A 19,067-nucleotide genomic window follows, 5' to 3' on the forward strand; every position below is an offset into this window, starting at 1 on the left:
ATAATATTGATGGACATCCAAATAAAATGGTGGTTGAAAACTAGATTTCATTTGCATGCGAATTTGTATCCCTGAGTTCAGTTGACGGTTGGTCTTTGGTTCTGCTGGCTTTTCCGAGGCTCGTTATTTCACCTGGTTGGCTCCCCTCGTTGTTGTCAAGTTGGTCGGTCTGTTCTCAGTCAATTTGTGGGCCGTCGAGTCGAGTCGCGAATCGCGGTTGTCGAGTGATAGTGAGTGCAAGTGAACTTGAACATTGTGCGGTTTGCTTGACAGACTACAGTGCGGTGCAAATAATAGGGAACAGTTGAACTTTTTTGAATTTTTCAATAAGTGGTTCGAGAGTGAATTTTCAAAATGAGTGATCTGAAGGAGTTGAAGTCGCAACAGCGACAAATTCGGAGCACGTTTGAGGGAGTGAAGCAGTTTATCGCGAAATTCAAGCGCGACAGGCATGAGGCTCAAATCGACACCCGAGTGGAAATCCTGGAGGAAGCAATGAAGAAGTTTTACGGTCTGCGTCGGAAGATCGAAGCGCTCACGGAGGAAGCTGATGAGAAGGAGTTGCTGGCTACCAAGGGTGATCCAGAAGAGATGAAGGCAAACCTGGAAGCACTCGTTGAAAAGCGGCAGTTAGAACATAGCATCATCATCCAGCAAGCAGAAGACAGTTATTGTGAGCTGAAGTCAACGCTACAGCTTCTACGTGGCAAACCGCCCTCAGAAGGTTCCTCTGGTCCATCTGTTAGTTCCCAAGGAGGTTCAGCGGCTCTGTCAACAGTCAAGCTACCGGAGATTCGGTTACCTAGCTTCAATGGAAACATCCGTGACTGGGTGACATTTCGGGATATGTTTAGGAGTCTGATCCACCGCAACACCCAGCTGACTGATATCGACAAGTTCACCTATCTCCGATCTTCACTAGCAGGAGAAGCTCTTCAAGAGGTTGAACGGATAGAGATAACAGCGGCGAATTATTTCATCGCCTGGCAGCAACTGCAGAAGCGGTATGAGAATAAAAAACTCATCGTCAAATCTCATATCGATGCACTTTTCGCAGTTGAGCCGTTGAAACGGGAGAGTTACGAGGCATTGTGTCATCTCATTAGCGAGTACGACCGTAATCTCCAAATGCTGGACAAAATCGGCGAAGACACCTCCGGATGGAGTACCATTCTCGTCTACATGGTGTGCTCTAGACTGGATTCAGCAACCCTCCGAATCTGGGAAACGCATCATGCCTCAACGGAGGTGCCAGTGTACGAAGAGCTGATGGAGTTCCTGCGCAAGCATTGTGCTATCCTGCAGTCGATAGCACCAGCGAAGTCCGCTCAAACCGAGTCGAAGAAGCCCAAGTTCACCGTGAGCCACGCTCAGACATCCATTCCAGCCAATCGGTGTCCCTTTTGCTCAGAAGAGATGCATTCAGCGTTTAAGTGTCAGAAGTTCATGAAGATGAAGATTCCTGAGCGGTACGAGAAAGTGAAACGGCACGGACTGTGCCTGAATTGTTTGTCTTCGTCACACATGGTTAGAGCGTGTACGGCCGGCGTCTGCCGACACTGCCAAAGGAAGCATCATTCTCTCCTCCACTCTGGAGGTGGTGCCGGTGGAAAACCTGCCATTCCCGCCGCTCAAAACGATTCCTCCGGCCCACAGATTCAGAACCGATCACAGACGAACACGCAGCAACCACAGACACAAGCCCAGAACCAACCAACACTGACTCAGACACCTAGCACGGGATCATTTCCCGTCGCAAACATAAGTTCGCACCCCCCACCACCAGCCACCACAAATCGCACACTTTCAAGCAATTCCCTACCCGCCACCATACACACTTCTTCTCGCCAAGTTTTGTTGTCGACAGCGCTAGTTCGCGTGTCAGACAGATACGGAAACACTCAACTAGCTCGAGTACTCCTCGATTCTTGCTCGGAATACTGTTTCGTCACAACAAGTCTTTCTCAAAAACTGAGACTAACTGAAACATCCAGCTACCTATCCGTGGCCGGAATAGGAGGCTCTGTTGTGAAATCCACCAAGAAGGTGGACGCCACTATAGCTGCGCGGTCGTTCCACATTTCATCATACTCTGCGAACATCCAGCTTCACGTCCTGCCGAAACTTACCTCTGAGTTGCCGATTCATTCCGTCAACATCGAGAAGCTAGCTATTCCTAGTGAAATCATCCTGGCAGATCCTAATTTCTGCGAACCAGGCCCAATCGACATTATCCTCGGCGCAGAATACTACTACGACTTTCTCCTGGAAGATAGGAAGAAACTGTTCGAAGATGGACCAACGCTGCAAAGCACAGTCTTCGGATGGGTTGTATCTGGTCGAGTTCCCGGGAACGCCATCAAGATTCCCTCTACGATTACCCACTCATATTCCACGGTTGAGCTGCGAGATCTCGTCGCTAAGTTCTGGGAGTTGGAGTCCTGCAACAGTTCCAGTACGATGTCGGTGGAAGAAACAGTGTGCGAGGAGTTGTTCGACAAGACGACAGTACGTGATGGAGATGGAAGATTTGTAGTCACCCTTCCCAAAAGGGAGCATATCATCAATCAATTGGGCGACTCCAAGCTCACGGCGCTGAAGAGACTTCACGGGATGGAGAGACGTTTCATCGGCAACGACATGTTGCGAACTCTTTACATCGACTTCGTCCAAGAATATTTGTCCATGAACCACATGCGCGAGGTTGACGTTAGTGAAGATGACAAGCTGTCCTACTATCTCCCACATCACGCCGTTCTCAAACCCGAAAGCACGACAACAAAGCTACGTGTTGTGTTCGACGCCTCCTGTCGAACGTCGACGGGAACATCCTTGAACGACGGATTAATGGTAGGACCTGTGGTGCAAGATGACTTGCTCGCCATCATTCTGCGTTTTCGCTGTTGGAAGTTCGTGTTAGTTGCGGATATCGCTAAAATGTACCGAATGGTCAAGGTAGCAGAAGCCGATCAGCCCCTCCAGCGGATTCTATGGCGAGATTCGCCTGACCAGCCTGTCAAGACGTACGAATTGACAACGGTCACGTACGGCACGGCCTCAGCACCATATCTTGCAACCAAGTGCCTCCAACGGCTAGCAACGGAAGGAGAAGCGTCGCACCCGGCAGCTGCGAAAGTCGTCCGCAAGGATTTTTACGTTGACGATTTGTTGACTGGTACCGACAGCCTCGACGATGGGAAAGCACTCGCCATAGATCTAATTTCGCTGACGAACTCAGCAGGCTTCATGTTGCGCAAGTGGAGCTCGAACAGTTCCGAGCTGTTGGCCACGATTCCAGCAGAGCTTCGAGACGAACGCTCCACCCTTGAACTCGATTCGTCAACGTCGATTGTTAAAACTCTTGGGCTCACTTGGGAACCTGCTAAGGACATTTTCAAGTTCGCCGTACCATGCTGGAATTCTGAGCCAACCATCACCAAGCGGGTTGTTCTCTCCGACACCGCCCGCATCTTCGATCCTCTGGGCCTCATCAGTCCGGTTACTGTCCAAGCGAAAATATTTCTTCAGCAGTTGTGGAAGCAGAAGTCAGATTGGGATGAGGCTTTACCTGAAAACTTCCAGGCCGTCTGGAACGAGTTTCGTCGGAATGCTGGTGCACTCGAGACTCTCTCGGTTCCAAGATGGACAGGCTTCAGTAGCAGCTTAGTATCGGTGGAGCTGCATGGATTCTGTGATGCATCGGAGGCAGCATATGGTGCTTGCCTGTATCTGCGGTGCGAATCATCGGATGGGTCAGTTACCGTCCGCCTCATCACGTCGAAATCGCGCGTGGCGCCGCTGGAGGACCTCTCCCGCAAAAAGAAGAAGCAGTCGATCCCGCGACTGGAGCTCTCATCGGCTTTACTTCTGAGTCATCTCTTCGAGAAATTCCGGAATAGCGTCCACATTTCCGCCAATGCCTACTTCTGGACGGACTCCATGATAGTCAAGTGTTGGCTGTCGTCACTTCCGTCACGTTGGCAAATGTTCGTAGCCAACAGAGTATCAGAAATCCAGCACATTACTAAGTCTGGAGTCTGGAATCACGTCGCTGGTGCTGACAATCCGGCGGACATCGTATCCCGCGGGATGACACCTGCACAGTTGACATATCAGTCGGTTTGGTTCGAAGGTCCATTGTGGCTACGCCAAGATCGAACCACTTGGCCCAAGTCAACTGCTGTTCAACCAGAGTTGAACAAGGCATTGCTGGAGGAAAAGCCAGCAACATCATTTCCCGCTCAAATCAAGCCACCTAGTTCGATATTTTTGCTCCGGTCATCGTTTCCGATACTAGTCCGACTCGTTGCATGGATTCGTCGGTTCGCACACAACGCCATCCCGAGAAACCGTGTCTGCAAGCGCAGTGGTAATCTGTCATCATCGGAACTCAAAGAAGCCGAACTACAGTTAGTCCGGTTGTCCCAGTCGGAAAGCTTTCCGGCGGAAATAGCTGCGTTGTCTAAAAATCAGCCTATCAGTCCATCGTCGAAGCTCCTTACAGCGAATCCTTTCTTGGCCGAAAGCGTACTTCGTGTCGGCGGCCGGCTGCATAATGCTCCCATAGCAGAAAGCCGCAAGCATCCGCTGATTCTTCATCATCAACATCCGCTGACGCAGCTGATAATGGACCACTACCACCGAAAACTGTTCCACGCCGGACAGCAACTCTTGATCAGTTCCATCAGAGAGAAGTTTTGGCCAACACGTGCCCGAGACGTCGCCCGTAGGACCATCCATCGTTGTGTTCCCTGCTTCAGGAGTAAACCAAAGGTCCACGAGCAGTTGATGGCCGATTTACCGTCCGTCCGGGTTACACCCGGAACTGTTTTCCAGAAAGTAGGAATCGACTTATGTGGACCGTTCTACATCCGATATCCAGGACGACGAAGTGCACCGATAAAAACTTTTGTGTGTATTTTCGTCTGTTTGGCAACCAAGGCCGTTCATATGGAGATCGTCGCCGACCTATCAACTCAAGCTTTCTTGGCGGCCTTCAAACGGTTCGTCGCAATCCGTGGTAAGCCACAACTGGTCATGTGTGACAACGCGACCAATTTCGTAGGAGCGAACAAGGAGCTTGAAGTACTTCGTCGGCAGCTGAATCATCAGCAAGACGTACTGGTCAATGCAGCAGTTGAAGATGGAATCGACTTCAAGTTCATCCCGCCTCGCTCTCCGAATTTCGGTGGACTGTGGGAGGCGGCAGTGAAATCCTTTAAAGGCCACTTCCGTAAGACTATCGGTGACAGAACATTGACGTACGACGAGCTACACACCGTTGTTCATCAAGTTGCAGCGATCCTAAACTCTAGGCCATTGACACCGCTCAGCAACGACCCCGCCGACTTCACGGCCCTCACACCAGGCCACTTTCTAGTTGGCAGACCTCTCACGGCCGTCCCAGAGCCGGACCTACAAGAGGTTCCGGAAAATCGTCTGTCCCAGTGGCAACGCACTCAGCATTTCGTCCAGCAGCTATGGAGAAAGTGGAAGTCGCAGTACCTCTCGGATCTCCACAATCGGACGAAGTGGACCCGAAAACGCGATAATCTCCACGTTGGAACTTTGGTCCTCGTGAAGGAGGACAATCTGCCACCACAAAAGTGGCGATTGGGCAGAGTTTCCGAAGTATTCAACGGTGACGACGGAAACGTCCGCGTCATAACCGTCCGCACGCAGGACGGCGTCTTTCGAAGGGGCATTTCGAAAATTTGCATCCTTCCCATCCGGGACAACGATCAAGAGTCCCAATCAGAAAAGCAGTAGTTTTTCGAGCGAGGTGCCTTCGCACCACGGAGGGTCCTCATAGTGGCCCTCCGGTTCCAGTTAAGTAGTTGTATAATAATGTAATTCAAAAAATTCAAGGAATGTTTATCCCCCATAGCTGCATCGACGTCCCGGTCACCGGGATAGTCATCATCATCGAGCCGTCTCCAACCATTGGCCTCCCAGTCCGCCAACCGTCCGGTCTGCATGAAGACTGTCCTGTGTCGTCGCTTGTCCGTCCGAGGTTTTGGTGCATGATTTTGCCTTCCTATTGTTCAAATTCTTCGCAATCACAGTAACGCCACACATCGTCCCCTGAGCGATGGGCCCGTCGCTCGAGTCGCTGGTTCCATCCGATCGGTCATCAGACGAATTGATCACTCGTCAGGAAGACCTCCGTCAACCGTGAACCGGCAACCTAGATGTTCAGCGTCAGCATGTGATCATCGATTTCGTCTGCCAAACTCGGCAGCATCGCGGTGCCATGGGCACCCGCGGAGGCCCGGACGCAAGGGCCTCCGCACCAGGCAAGTTATGTTAAAATTGTTCAATTCCTCGTAAAAAGCTTCGTATATTTTGTAGAATCGTGCTCTCTCACCAGGCCCGGAGGCCTCCATCAGCGATCTCCTGAGCGCATACGGCCAGGACAGACAACCATTGAAGTGTGTTCCACTACCATGGCCAATGGCAGACGACCGGAGATGGATCGTCATCCACCCAACTCCAGCTTTCCCAGCTAAAGCTGCTCATCATCTTGCATGCTTGGTGCATCCACTGTCGAGCAACCGATGCAGTCTATCATCACTACGGTCGGCAATCGAAAGTTGGCCAAGGTCACTAAGCAGCACAGCAGTATCAAAATATCAGTGTCTCCAATAGTTGAACCAGAAAATTTGTTTACATCAAGAGATATAATAAGAGTAGTAATCATTGAAAAGGACTTAGGTAGCGTTAGGTATACTACACCAGATTGCAAAATTTAGTTACATTTTTAGTTTGAAATCTATGCGATTTCAAGGCGGCCGGCATGTTTGAACTCAGAAATGCCGGTCTGACTGGCAACACCCAGATACGTTCCACATGCGTAAATTATTCATCCCACTTTTTCTCACGCATTTATCTCCTATCTCTTATCGAATATAGTAGTTAGATGTAGATATCACCGATCGCAATCGATCGGTTATGATCATGCCTATATTCACCACTGGCCTTATCGTATCGCCTCTATACGAAAGGTAGTTTTTCAGTTTTACTCGATCCGCGAGCCGTCTCGCTTCGTACAGAATTTGCACAGTGAACAAATCCGTCGAGCAATAAAGTGCTGTGAATAAATCGGTCTTTTTTGAATTGCAATTCTGCGTCGCGAGTTTCAAGTGCACGTCCGAAAACATCTTTTGCCAACGGTCCCGGTAAAGTGCATAAACATAATGGTTATCCAACTAATATTCCTTCCCTTCCCCGATTACTGTGAGAACGTGGCCGGTGCCGTTATTGACCTTGAAAATTTTAGCTCTTGATTTGTGCTCATTGAGAGAGGTATTCATTAAATTTCTGTGCAAATCCGATTGCTCTGGTCAATCACGGTGTAACAACTACGAATTATACGGTCATCTAGGCTCATGCTCATACTCATTCATGTTTTGCAGTTACTATTTGGGTTGAAAGATCTCGTAGAGACTTTAATACCTTTATTTTTCGATATGGGGCAGCTCCAGCTTCATATTTTCCCACAATAGTTTATAACAAAGTGTGTTAGATCTCATATGCGTAGTGACATATATATTGAAACAAGAATATTGCGATGAAAAAAGTGTTAGCTTGAAAGTCAATATGGGACAACTATGCCTTTATGTACAGTTAAATACCGCCAATATAAGGCTCTAATTAACCTAAAAAAAATTTCGATGGTTTGATGTCATTTGGAAAGCATCACCAGATCGCTAGAGGTTTTGGCCAACATAAGCAGGTTTCTGTCCCATAGTGAGTCGTCACAATCAATGCGGTGAGTCGCACATTAAAACAGCTTGTTCTAGAATTTTTGAACACACGACTGACGACCGAACCGAACGGGTCAATTCTCGGTATCAGTTTTATCTAAAGCACTCCTGACTGCACTCTGACTGTCTGGCTGGCGGTGTCCGCAACTGGTCGTGAGAGCATCCGTTTCCAGTTAAGGCTAAAAAGGATAAAACGAGATTTATGTCGACGGTGTTGTTGTTGTTGTTGTTCACGATGTGTAAACCGCCGAGTGACTGACGGAGAACAGCCTGCATACCATACTGACACCATATCAACAACGACTGACGTCGCCGTCGTTATCGTCTCTTGTTACCTCTGGGCCGCAGGTACCCACCGCTTTTTGTTTTATTTTGATTCAAGTTCGCCATTGACGGTGCGGGAATAACCGTTGTGTACGCTCAAGTGCGGACCATGAACTTGCGGTTGGTGGGATTCTTGTTGAGTAATACAGATCCAGTTACTGTAGAGGAATTTAAACGTACTGAATTTTTGCGAGGTTATACTATAACGAGGAATGTTTTTGTACGTTTTTATAAATACAAGAATAAAAAAATCTTGGATTGCTTAACGATTTTCGTTCCTATCAGTTAGTGAGCTACTATTAACCGCTATCCTCAGCTTCTGTACCATTGTGTTCTACATCATTCAGGTGTTCAGCATAGTATACCTTTCACCTTTCGATCGCTTTGAGAAACTGTGCAGAAATAGCTAGTCAGCTCGTGCCAAAATAAAATATACTCGCATATCTCTACCACTTTTGGATACGAACTTTTGTCCATTCGACTTTTCGTCCTTTCGATGTTTTGTAAAAAAAAAAAACTTGTGAATAACTAAAACGTTTTGTTATAAGTTTCTTTCATTTTCCCAGTAATGTAACGAAAGTGTCCTCTTGTAGATTCTAAAGATCTTACAGTCTAGGTATGGTCAAGAATTTTTCAAATATCATGGAATGAGTCCAGAATAGGAATCTGTTGCAGATCGTGACCCCTTCAAAGATATTTGAAATATCATCAGCAATCCGTCGTAGTAATTCATTGAAAGATTCTTCCCAAATACCTATTTTATTTCTGTTCGGATCCGCCACTGCCGCCAGATGTTAGATACTAAATGTTGCCGGGTACAGGGGAATTTGAAATCAAAAACAAAGTAAACACATGTTTTGCTTTCATAACTATTTTAAATATTTCAAAGGCTTTTACGAAAAGCTGGACATCACATTACAATAACAAGATATGCTATCGTATCAATATTTGTTATTTTGAAACTCTTGGAATAACTACTGAATGTCAAATCCTTGCATATTTTCCCATTTTTAATTCAAGGTTTATCGTTATACCCACTGTTTATACACTATTTCCACTGTTTATAGACTAGTACTATGTACTATGTACAACACCTTCATAAGCCTAGTACTATGTAGTATGTAAAATCAAAACCTGAACTTTGCAGAACAATTAAGATGGAATTCCGCTGAGTCTATTTTTTTTTTTTTCGTGTTAGAGATTTGTTCTACCTCCAAGGGCATTGAGCCATAGAGTATTGTTGTGCTTGCCACAGGATGAATACATGCAAATATGGTTAATTGGTAAACAAAGCTCAGAGGTTACAGTAATTTACAGTATATTATAAAACAATAAGTTAAGAAACAAGCTTTGTCCCAATTGAAACGACTCTTTCACATAACACTACGACATGTGCAAATCAACCCAAACAAACAAAAAACTGCGTCTCGGATGAAAAATGATCAAACGACTCTTTACGCCTCCGCGAACAAGACTGGCGAAAGATAGCTGTAGATAGTGAGGTGTTTCACAACACCACCGGTCCCCCTGCGTAGAATCGAACGCCGATAGGTAGGCGGCAAAGCTGACCATTTCGGTGTGAAAATTGGCGAGATTAGACGGCGGACGATCAGTGCAAACGGCCACATTGTGAGACGTAATGACGTTGGTTCTAGGTCGCTGGGTGGTTCGTGATTTTTTTTTTGGTAATCCAATCAAAAACTTGTTTGCAATTAGTTCGAATTAATCAGAGATGAGGCTGGCTGGCCTTTATCGGCGAATGTATTTTTATTGTGATTGGTTTCTATAATTGAAAAGATGAGTTTTGGCCGAATTTGGGACGTGAAGTCGTTATTTTGGATCATGGACTTTTAAATCAATGCCAATATGTATATGATTTCTAATAAATTTGCACGGAAACCTATTTTTTTCAAAGCCATTGACAGGGCATCCATCCATCTAATAAATCTGGGAGAAACCGGAAAACCCAGCTAATTTTAAATAACCGGAAAAAATACGGTAAATATAGAACACACTAGAAAATAGCACTATGTCATTAATAAAAAAAGCGCTATGGGCGAAGTAGAAAATATTGCCTGAGCATGCACGATTGCCTGACAACTTGCACTTTGCATCAAGCAGAGATGCAGGCTTTGCCCCAGTTGGAACGTAATGCTAGAAAGAAGAATATCTTGATGAGTTTGGTGGGTTGACGTGCACAGATAGTTAACGGTTTCTAGTATTTTACAGTTAAATTCTGTTAAAAATCCTCGACATCTTTGACAATTTTTACTGACAATTGTCATTCCTGTGAGATGCTTTGTGAATTCCTGGCTGAAGGTATTGGGCAGATTTAATTAAGATCGTATGGAACATCATTGAAATCCTTGAACATTTTTTAGAAACGTACTTAGGGATTCCTGGCAGGGTTCTTGATGAGATGCTTGATAGATTTCCTTTCAAATTCATGGCAAAATCTCAAAAGAAGTTTGCAGTAATACTAACGGAAATCGAAGCGATAATTGACCAGTTTCTTGAAAGTTCTATAAAAAATCACTAAAAAAGGTAATTAGTGGATTACTAATACGATTTTTAGTGAATAAAAGATCCCTGGCTGTTTTTCTTGATTTTTTTTAGTAAATTCCTAGCAGTTGGTGAAAAGCTTGGGTCATTGGGTGAAATAATGAATTTTGGATGGATTCATTATAAATTACCACAGGGCTGGTCTCGAGTTACTTTAGACTTTTTGAGTTACTTAGTTGACTTGGTCACTATGGTCACATTTTTCACTTATTGCAACGAAAATTCACTAAAATCACTTTTTTTCAGAGAAATGGTCACTATAGTCACTATTTTCTGATGATAAATCAACAATAATCTGTATCAGCTTTTTAAAATGAAATAGCAGGACAGTAATGTTTTACTGGTTTGTATTATTACACAAACATTTTTTTTTCGATCAGAATATAAGAGTGTCTTGAAAGGGATGGATTCTTTGCTAACTTTCTATGAATTCATGTAAACGTTGTCCAGATATTTCTGACAGAATGTCTGAATTTTTTTGTTAGATTTTGTGATGAAAGTTCCGGTGAAGTTTTAAAATTTTAATGTCGGCTTATATTTCTGGCGTAGGAATGGGTTCTGACAGAAAACCTGGACGAATTCCAGATAGACCCGCTAAGTTTATTTAGATCTGATTCATGGTAACATTTGTGGCGTAATCAACGAAGAATAGCCAGAAGGGTTCTTTTACCTACCTTTCGAAGGAAACTCAGCAAAAGTCTTTTAAGTAAGAACCCTGTAACTGATTCAGTACATTAAACGAAAAATTATTTTTTAAATTGTCAGAAATTTGTTCAGCAATTATGCCTAGTAGTTCAGCAGGAAACTAGTTCAAAAATGTAAAAAGATATTGATTCAATAATTTTACTAGAAATTTAAACAAATGCGAAAGATAATTCATTCACGGTTTAAGGTGAAGATGAGTTGAAGCCAAATCTATAGAACCAGACAGCGGTTTAGGCTAAAAACTTGATCAAATGGTCATCATAAGCAAGTGACCAGTCGATCAAGTTTTCAGCTTGGATGGTTGTCTAGTTCTCTACATTTGTGTTCTTGAAAATTTTAGATTTAACTTCGATTCATCCTCACTTAAGCCTAAATTTCGCCATAATTTATTTCTTCAAAGGTGATAAATTTCGAATTTCCTGAAGCTTTTTATCTACCGGCTGGAATCTGAGATCATATTGAAAAATATATCATATTAAAAACACTTTAAGTTTTAAGAGTCTCCTTTTGTTAAGTAATCGGACTAAGATTTATATGTAATTATATGCATGTTAAAACCTTCTTTAGAGAACCCTTAATTTTAGATTAGAAATCGGAATAGCTCAATCATTGAAGCACATTTGTTCTTAAATCTTTAATAATGATAATTTTAACCATAGGCTAGTTCATCTCGGGACCATCTCTTTACTTCCCTTCCGAAGGTAGTCGTCATTATGACCTCATGATCATTAGTGACTATCGAGGTGTTCCCAGACAACCAGAATGTACGTATAATGAAATCACCTTTTGCGTTATGCGATGCTCATATGTGAAATGTTTACGTATAAGATGTCGCGAAAAAGTCTAATGAGTTCAAAAGTTGAGGCGATATACGTACATATTATATGTGATGTAAAATAACATGCAATGCGAGTGTGTAGATTTTATTAAGAACTAATCTGTACTCTTATGCGAGTTAATTTATTATAACAATATAAATTTCACAGTTGCTTCGGATTGATCCGACTTACTTTGTACTAGTATACATAGTATAGTCGAAACAAAATGTACATTAGAGGGGTTCAAAATGTAATAATGTTTGAAAATCCAATCTCCCATATCTTTCATACCTTCTTAGCATTACGTCCTCACTGGGACAGAGCCTGCTTCTGAGCACTTTCACGATTATTAACTGAGAGCTTTCTTTGCCAAAGTTGCCATTGTCGCATTCGTATATCGTGTGGCAGGTACGATTATACTCTATGCCCAGAGAAGTCAAGGAAATTTCCATTACGAAAAGATAATGGACCGATCAGGAATCGAACCCAGACACCTTCAATACCATCATCACCATAAAAAAGTGAGCAGTGAAATTTTCAGCTTTTCGTGGTGATTCAAAGGTGGCCCAAAGACAATGTAAGTTTATATGGAAATTACTATGGAGAAATTTTAAAAAATTTTCAATACATGTTATTGAGCAAAAATAAAAAAAAAAACCATGAATATCTCTTCCCCCACCCGTCAGATTGAATTGCTCTTTTCAGCTACTTTCTTTATAATGATTAGAATTTTAATTATAATATTTTTTTTTATATAGAATTTTCGAAATTCCAGCAAAGTTAGAAACTTCCCCGTTTGTTAGAAACCTACTTCGGCTATCTAGGATGCTAATGGGGTTTAGGATCTGTGGGTCTCACTCAACGGTCTATTACGGATGCACGTCTCGAGTATGGTACCGTAATCCGGAGGCAAATTGATCACTATTTTACAATTTTTTGTTGTTTTCCTTCGGAATTCAAATACCGTCAATAAATTTCGACACAACCAGTACTTCATTGATCTTCATCAGTTTACGAAATCGACTTTTCATGAAATAATATTGAGCATGTCATAAAATTGTTCAAATATCATAAAATAAAAAAAAAATTGATCCCCATATAACAAAGCAGGTGTAAGAATAAAAAGTTTCCCTATCTACTTAATTTGGGTCTCCTGAATCTGAAAATAATGTCAAAATCCTTACAACTCGAGTATTTGATCATTTCATTGCAAAAATAAACTTTGAAAATCTGCCAAATACGCCTATTTGTAGGCAATTTCCCTTGAAATAAGCACGTTATTTGAGAATAAACGGTTTTTTGAGCAAAACTCTTTACCTCATTTGCTGTATGATATCAAAAATGAGTCCAGTTCATACTTAAGCTCACACAACACTTTAATCACTCAAAGTTGACATAGGCATAGCACCACAGCACCGACATTTTCAACTGTATTGCTTACACCTTCAAAAAGTGTGAATATTTTAAAACAAAACTGACCCCAATGAAAATGAAATAGTTCAAAATCATCATAAGACATCTATAAAGTACAAAACATGGAATGTCTGTGGTGCCAACGAAACCTTCAGCATCCCCGGGAGGAAATGTTTTTTGGCACCGACCTGATCAAATTCGCCCCAGTGATCAATTTGCTCCCGGATTACGGTACAGAGAAAAAAAGTGGAAAACGATTTTGTATCACGCCACATTTATTTGGCTTGGGCTAAAAGTCCGATGTCCTCCTGGAACTGCCTCATGGTATTACTTCAGGGGGCTGAGGGCTTGTAGATTCCTTCACACCATTTCGTCACCTCTGGCTGTATTCGCTCTGCCTGCGATTTGTCTCTGCGGTCTCCCTCACTTACATTTTGAGGCCGGCCACATGTTGGTTCTCTGGACTTTACTACGCTGCTCGTAATGCTCTTCGTGCGGATCGGTTGGATGACGAGGGTCTCGACGACCCAAAGCCGGCGATTCGTCGTGACCGATACTACTCGGCGTAGTTCCAGACGGTCTAGTCTACTCCGATGGAGAGTTCCTTAATGGAGAAATATCTCCCAGAATCGGTAACGTTACGCGTTGTTCTTATTCTGTTGTTGGCCGGTTGGCGCTCGGACGACTCAAGCCGATGACTCGCTACGGACTACTCAGAATAGTCCCCGACGATGGATCTATCCTACTCCGACGAAGAGTTCCCCGACAGCGGAAGATCTCCCGATGCTATCCAGGCAGATGCCGGGGTCGGTTCTGTGATTCCGGTGGAGGGAAACTTCCGGTTCTCAGGCATCCCGGCGACCATTGTCCGGTGCAACTACGCAATCTACTCAGTTAGTCCCCGACAGTGGACTCAACCTACTCCGAAGCTGGCCGGGTAGCAGCCGTGGTCGTTCGACGGAAGAAATTTCCGGTTCACAGGCGATCGACGACCATTTGTCGGTCCGTTTCGCGATCTGCTCAGCTAGTCCCAAGAGGAGGATCTTGCCTACTACTCACGCTCGATGGTGCAGGTGCTCCGACTACTCATTACTGATACTACATGAATGGCAATTTCTTGGTTCTCCGTAAAATCCGGAATATCCGTAAAAGTGGACATATCCTGAAAGTTGATAGCATAAGTCAACTTTCTGGATACGTCCACTTTTACGGATATTCCGGATTTTACGGAGAACCAAGAAATTGCCATTCATGTAGTATCAGTAATGAGTAGTCGGAGCACCTGCGAACCGGAAGCCTTCCTCCACCGGAATCGCAGGACTGACCTCGCGCACCATACGGTTACAATCGAGCCTGAGTAGGCAAGTTCCTCTGCCTGAGACTAGCTGAGATTGGGATTTTTATTCAGACGACTTGCAGTGATGAGCTTCAAATTAGTATACCATCGTTGCTTCAGTATGATCTCGAATACTGAATACATGGCCATCCGGAAGATCCGAAACATTAGAAAAAATGAACATTTGCTGACAATTGATCCACAGAGCTGCGTTTTTCCAAACAGTTTGCATGCGTTCTTCCTAACAATTTGCATGCAAGGTTTCATGGCTTTTCGAGATCATACTGAAGCAACGATGGTAAACTAATTTGAAGCTCAGCACTGCACGTCGTTTGGAAAAAAAAATCCCAGCTTTCTAAGTCATAGTCAATGATCTTTACCTGTTGCCCAATACTACCCGAGGATACGTAATTTCCGCTTTCTGTTTAATTTGAGGTGTTTAAACACTATTTACTATGATTAAACTGTTCAGAAAAGGAAGTTGATCGAATTTTCACCCGACCTGACCCGATACTGGAATAACTCCGGCCACCGGAAATAAATTGGTACACTTGTGCCAGCATATGAAACTAAAAGCCTTTGGATTGCATGTAGAGAAAACCACATCTAAATCAGTTGAATTGAACGTTCACAATAACAATTTGAAAAAATCGTCATCTAATCGGATACGGGTTAATGAACACAATTAAAGAAGAGAAAACAGAATTTCGGTGCTAACCATGACATTGAAAATGTTTTGAATGATTTGGTATTACTCATTATTTAACACCAAGAGAAAGTAAATGAAGAATTTACGAGACGCTTGTAAGAGTTAATGATTAGACTTATATAATCCTCTATTCTATTTAATTCATTTTTATTATACTACAACATTTCTCCATTATTTGACAGTCTAGATACATGGTGTTATCAAACTGCATAAATTTTGTCTATGGTGAAAAATCTTACGAATGTAGTTGAAGATACTGCTTTAAAATCCTAACGAACATTTTGAAAGTAAAATCAAATATCAAAACTTTCTTTCAAACATGTCTGGAAAATATGTAATTGCATGTTGTCATTCTATTTTAACTTTTTTAGGCATTCGGGATAAATCCGAGAATTTGAAATCTGCCTTTGAATGGACACCCTGATTATTAAACTCAGGTAAAGAAAAAATAATGACCTCATTCCGCTAAACTGCATCTGATATACCACCGGCTGTGAATCACATGCGAAAGGAATGTAATACAATATTCATTGTTTACACAAACTTGACACCTGAAACGTGAAACTTTCAAACCAGCTAAAGCGAACTTACCTCTTAGTAAACAGCAACAGTCCTATCGTTTCATCGTAAGAAACAAAATAATGGCAATCCACAGCTAAAACAAACCATATCATCCAACCAAAACCTACAGTATTGGACAACGCATTTGGATTTTTTCGATTTTCCATACAAAACAATCAATTTTAGAGGGTTACATATGAGTTATTTATGGGATGATGAAATATTTACAGCACTCTACACATAACTAAAATCTCAATATAATTTTTTCACCGTTTTTGAAAAGCAATAACAGGTTGTCTAATGTGAATTTTAACAATTAAAGGAGAAGTAGTTTCATGGTATATTCAGCAAAGGTGTAGATTGACATGGAATAAAAATGTTTGCTAAACATACTTTTTGTAAAGATAATTCATTTGAAAGTTTTCCTAAAAAAATTCACATTAGTCAAATCGTTATTATTTTTAATACCACAAATTGAAAATTTACTCAAAAATTAATGCTGAAATTTAGTTTATACTTGACATTTATTGGAAAATTTCATTCGGAACGATTAAAAACAACTGAGGGACCCAAACGCAAAGAGGTGTGAGTTACCATTTTCTCGGTTTCTTTACAATTTGTATGGAATAAAAAATGACTGAAAAAACTTCAAACTCAATTTTCTCAAAATTAGTTTTTTGTCACTCACACCCCTTTGCTTCTAACCCTTCAACTGATATCTAGCCTACTAAAGTTGACCATTTTGTATGGAACATCGAAAAAGTTGCCAATGTTTTGGCCAATACTGTATATATCTGTTCTGAATAAGTCGAACGCAAAAGTGTCTGTAAACCTTGTAAATTGCGCAAAAAATATTGAGATTTTGCTCATTTCAAATTCTGTTTCTCGAACGTCTACCTAGATAAATTGCGCGTAGTCCACCACCCAATCGCCACGCGTCGCGTCCTAATTTAAATATGCTTACCTTGTGCGCAAACGAGTCGAACAATATGCCCAAGTTAATCGTGAGAATTTCCCATCTCCCATTCTAGCAGGTGTTGAGTGCGTGGCGGAGAAACAAAAACCCCGATTTAAGTTTTGTATATCTAGTCGTGAAGAACAAATGGTAACCGAAGAATGATTGCTGGAACAAACGCATTCTCGGCATAGACTTTTGGCCGGCAAGAGAAATGAAAAGTTGTGTGCTCACTATCTGCTGCCGCGATTGTGTGATTCAAGGGTGATAGACGACCACCGAAGAAGACGTTGCTGTTGGTTGGGACATTAGACTACAGAAGAATAGCAGTGCGCCCCAAGAGAGCACGTATCAACTAGGCTCAGCCATGACGACACTGCTGAAGAACGTGACCAACAGTATCTGGCATGCGTTTCGCGCCCTACAGCAGGACTGCTCCGGATTTGTGGGGAAATCCAAACTGAAGGTAGGTGGAATTTCTGATTGTTATTTATAAATTGCAACACATTTTTTTCACGAAAAACTTGTTCAACGCTTCACAAATTCGTATTCAATGGGATGGTGCACAAATTATGTCACGCTAAATTTCAACTTTTTCGACGTCTGCAAGTTTCCTTCGTGAAACTACATTGCACTTTTGTAGCCATATGCATACCGTAATTCGGGGTGTAGTTGATCATTCCCGTACCCACATGTTTAGTCTGCCAGTAGAGCTATAATTAGATTTCAATTTTCAAAATTTCTGTGATGTCGCATTGTCTGATAGCTGCTCTTGATGTTCCTAAATTTGAATTGACATTGGAGATAATTATACTATAAAAAAACAGAATTTTCAGTAAATGTTTTATGAACTGTTGAAGGGTTCTTCTTCAAACAATCGAGTTTTACCGAGCCCATATAAATACACCATTCAAAAGAATTGTCTCATAAATTCCAGACTTCTTTTCTGAACCCAGTTTCAAATTTGAATTGAGTATAAAAAATCATTTCCGAAGATAAAATATGTTCTTGTCGTTTAGGCGTTTAATTTGTTTTATTCTTTAATTCATAAATTTCAATTACAAAATTTATCGATTTATCAACAAGTTGTAAGATTTTTGAGACTTGATTCGAATTCAGTGACCCCATATTTAGTGAAAAGCATGTCTTTTTACTTTTGGAATAGGTTTCCAAGGTTCACAGTATATGATCAACTTCACCCCGGATTAAAAAAAATCACTTTTCGATTACTAAAAATTATTTGTGTTATTATAACAGCATTTGGTAAATGTTCCCTCTACATAATTTGATGAACATTCATCCAGTACTGGTTTTAAAAATATTTGGATGATAATACATGCATCCTATCAGATCTTATTGACTATAACCGCTCAAAAGTGATCAACTTCACCCCATTTTACGGTACTAAAATCATTATTTCAATTTCTAGACGGTATTCTTCTGAAGTTTTTAGTACATATACATGCACCGTTGAACTTTTGTAGTCCCCACTCCCTCAAATGATGGACGTAATTTTAAATGTTCCCTAAGATGTTGACCCTCAGACATGCATCGATCTGCTGTAATACAAAACTAGCTGTAAAAGTCTCAGCTTTAAAGACCCGCAGGAGTGTTTCATGGATACTCTCAGTCAATTAGATGTGACTTGTATGATACCATTGATGCTACAACGGAAATGGAATAGTTTTTTACTTATGACGACAAAACTGAACGTTTGTTCAAAGTCGTCTTGAAAGGTCTCTCAATCTCAAGTGACTATAAGTCACCTGAAGAGATCAAAAATGGAATTAATGATTTAAGGTACCGCGGGGCAAGTGGGTAAATGGGGTAAGTGAAAAAAATTGATATATTTTACTGAATATGTGAATTAACGTTTTAAACTCATGCGCAAACCTTCGAGGCAATTGAGAACATTACG

The 19,067-nt window shown here is 42.1% G+C and overlaps 1 protein-coding gene across 5 annotated transcripts in view; it reads left to right on the top strand.

The window, feature by feature from the left end:
- LOC5574780 (switch-associated protein 70) overlaps nucleotides 1-19,067 on the top strand; it is a 96,392-nt gene that overhangs the window by 59,436 nt on the left and 17,889 nt on the right. For 4 of the 5 annotated variants that reach the window (XM_021852514.1, XM_021852511.1, XM_021852515.1 and 1 more), the window contains exon 2: nucleotides 17,226-17,615. In XM_021852514.1, coding sequence (XP_021708206.1) covers nucleotides 17,517-17,615 — 99 coding nt within the window. In that variant the 5' untranslated portion in view covers nucleotides 17,226-17,516. The remainder of the gene's footprint in view (nucleotides 1-17,225; nucleotides 17,616-19,067) is intronic. The other variant, XM_001655287.2, reaches the window with a different exon arrangement.

Source organism: Aedes aegypti, chromosome 3 (assembly GCF_002204515.2).
Source record: "Aedes aegypti strain LVP_AGWG chromosome 3, AaegL5.0 Primary Assembly, whole genome shotgun sequence".
In the NCBI taxonomy this organism is placed as follows: domain Eukaryota; kingdom Metazoa; phylum Arthropoda; class Insecta; order Diptera; family Culicidae; genus Aedes; species Aedes aegypti.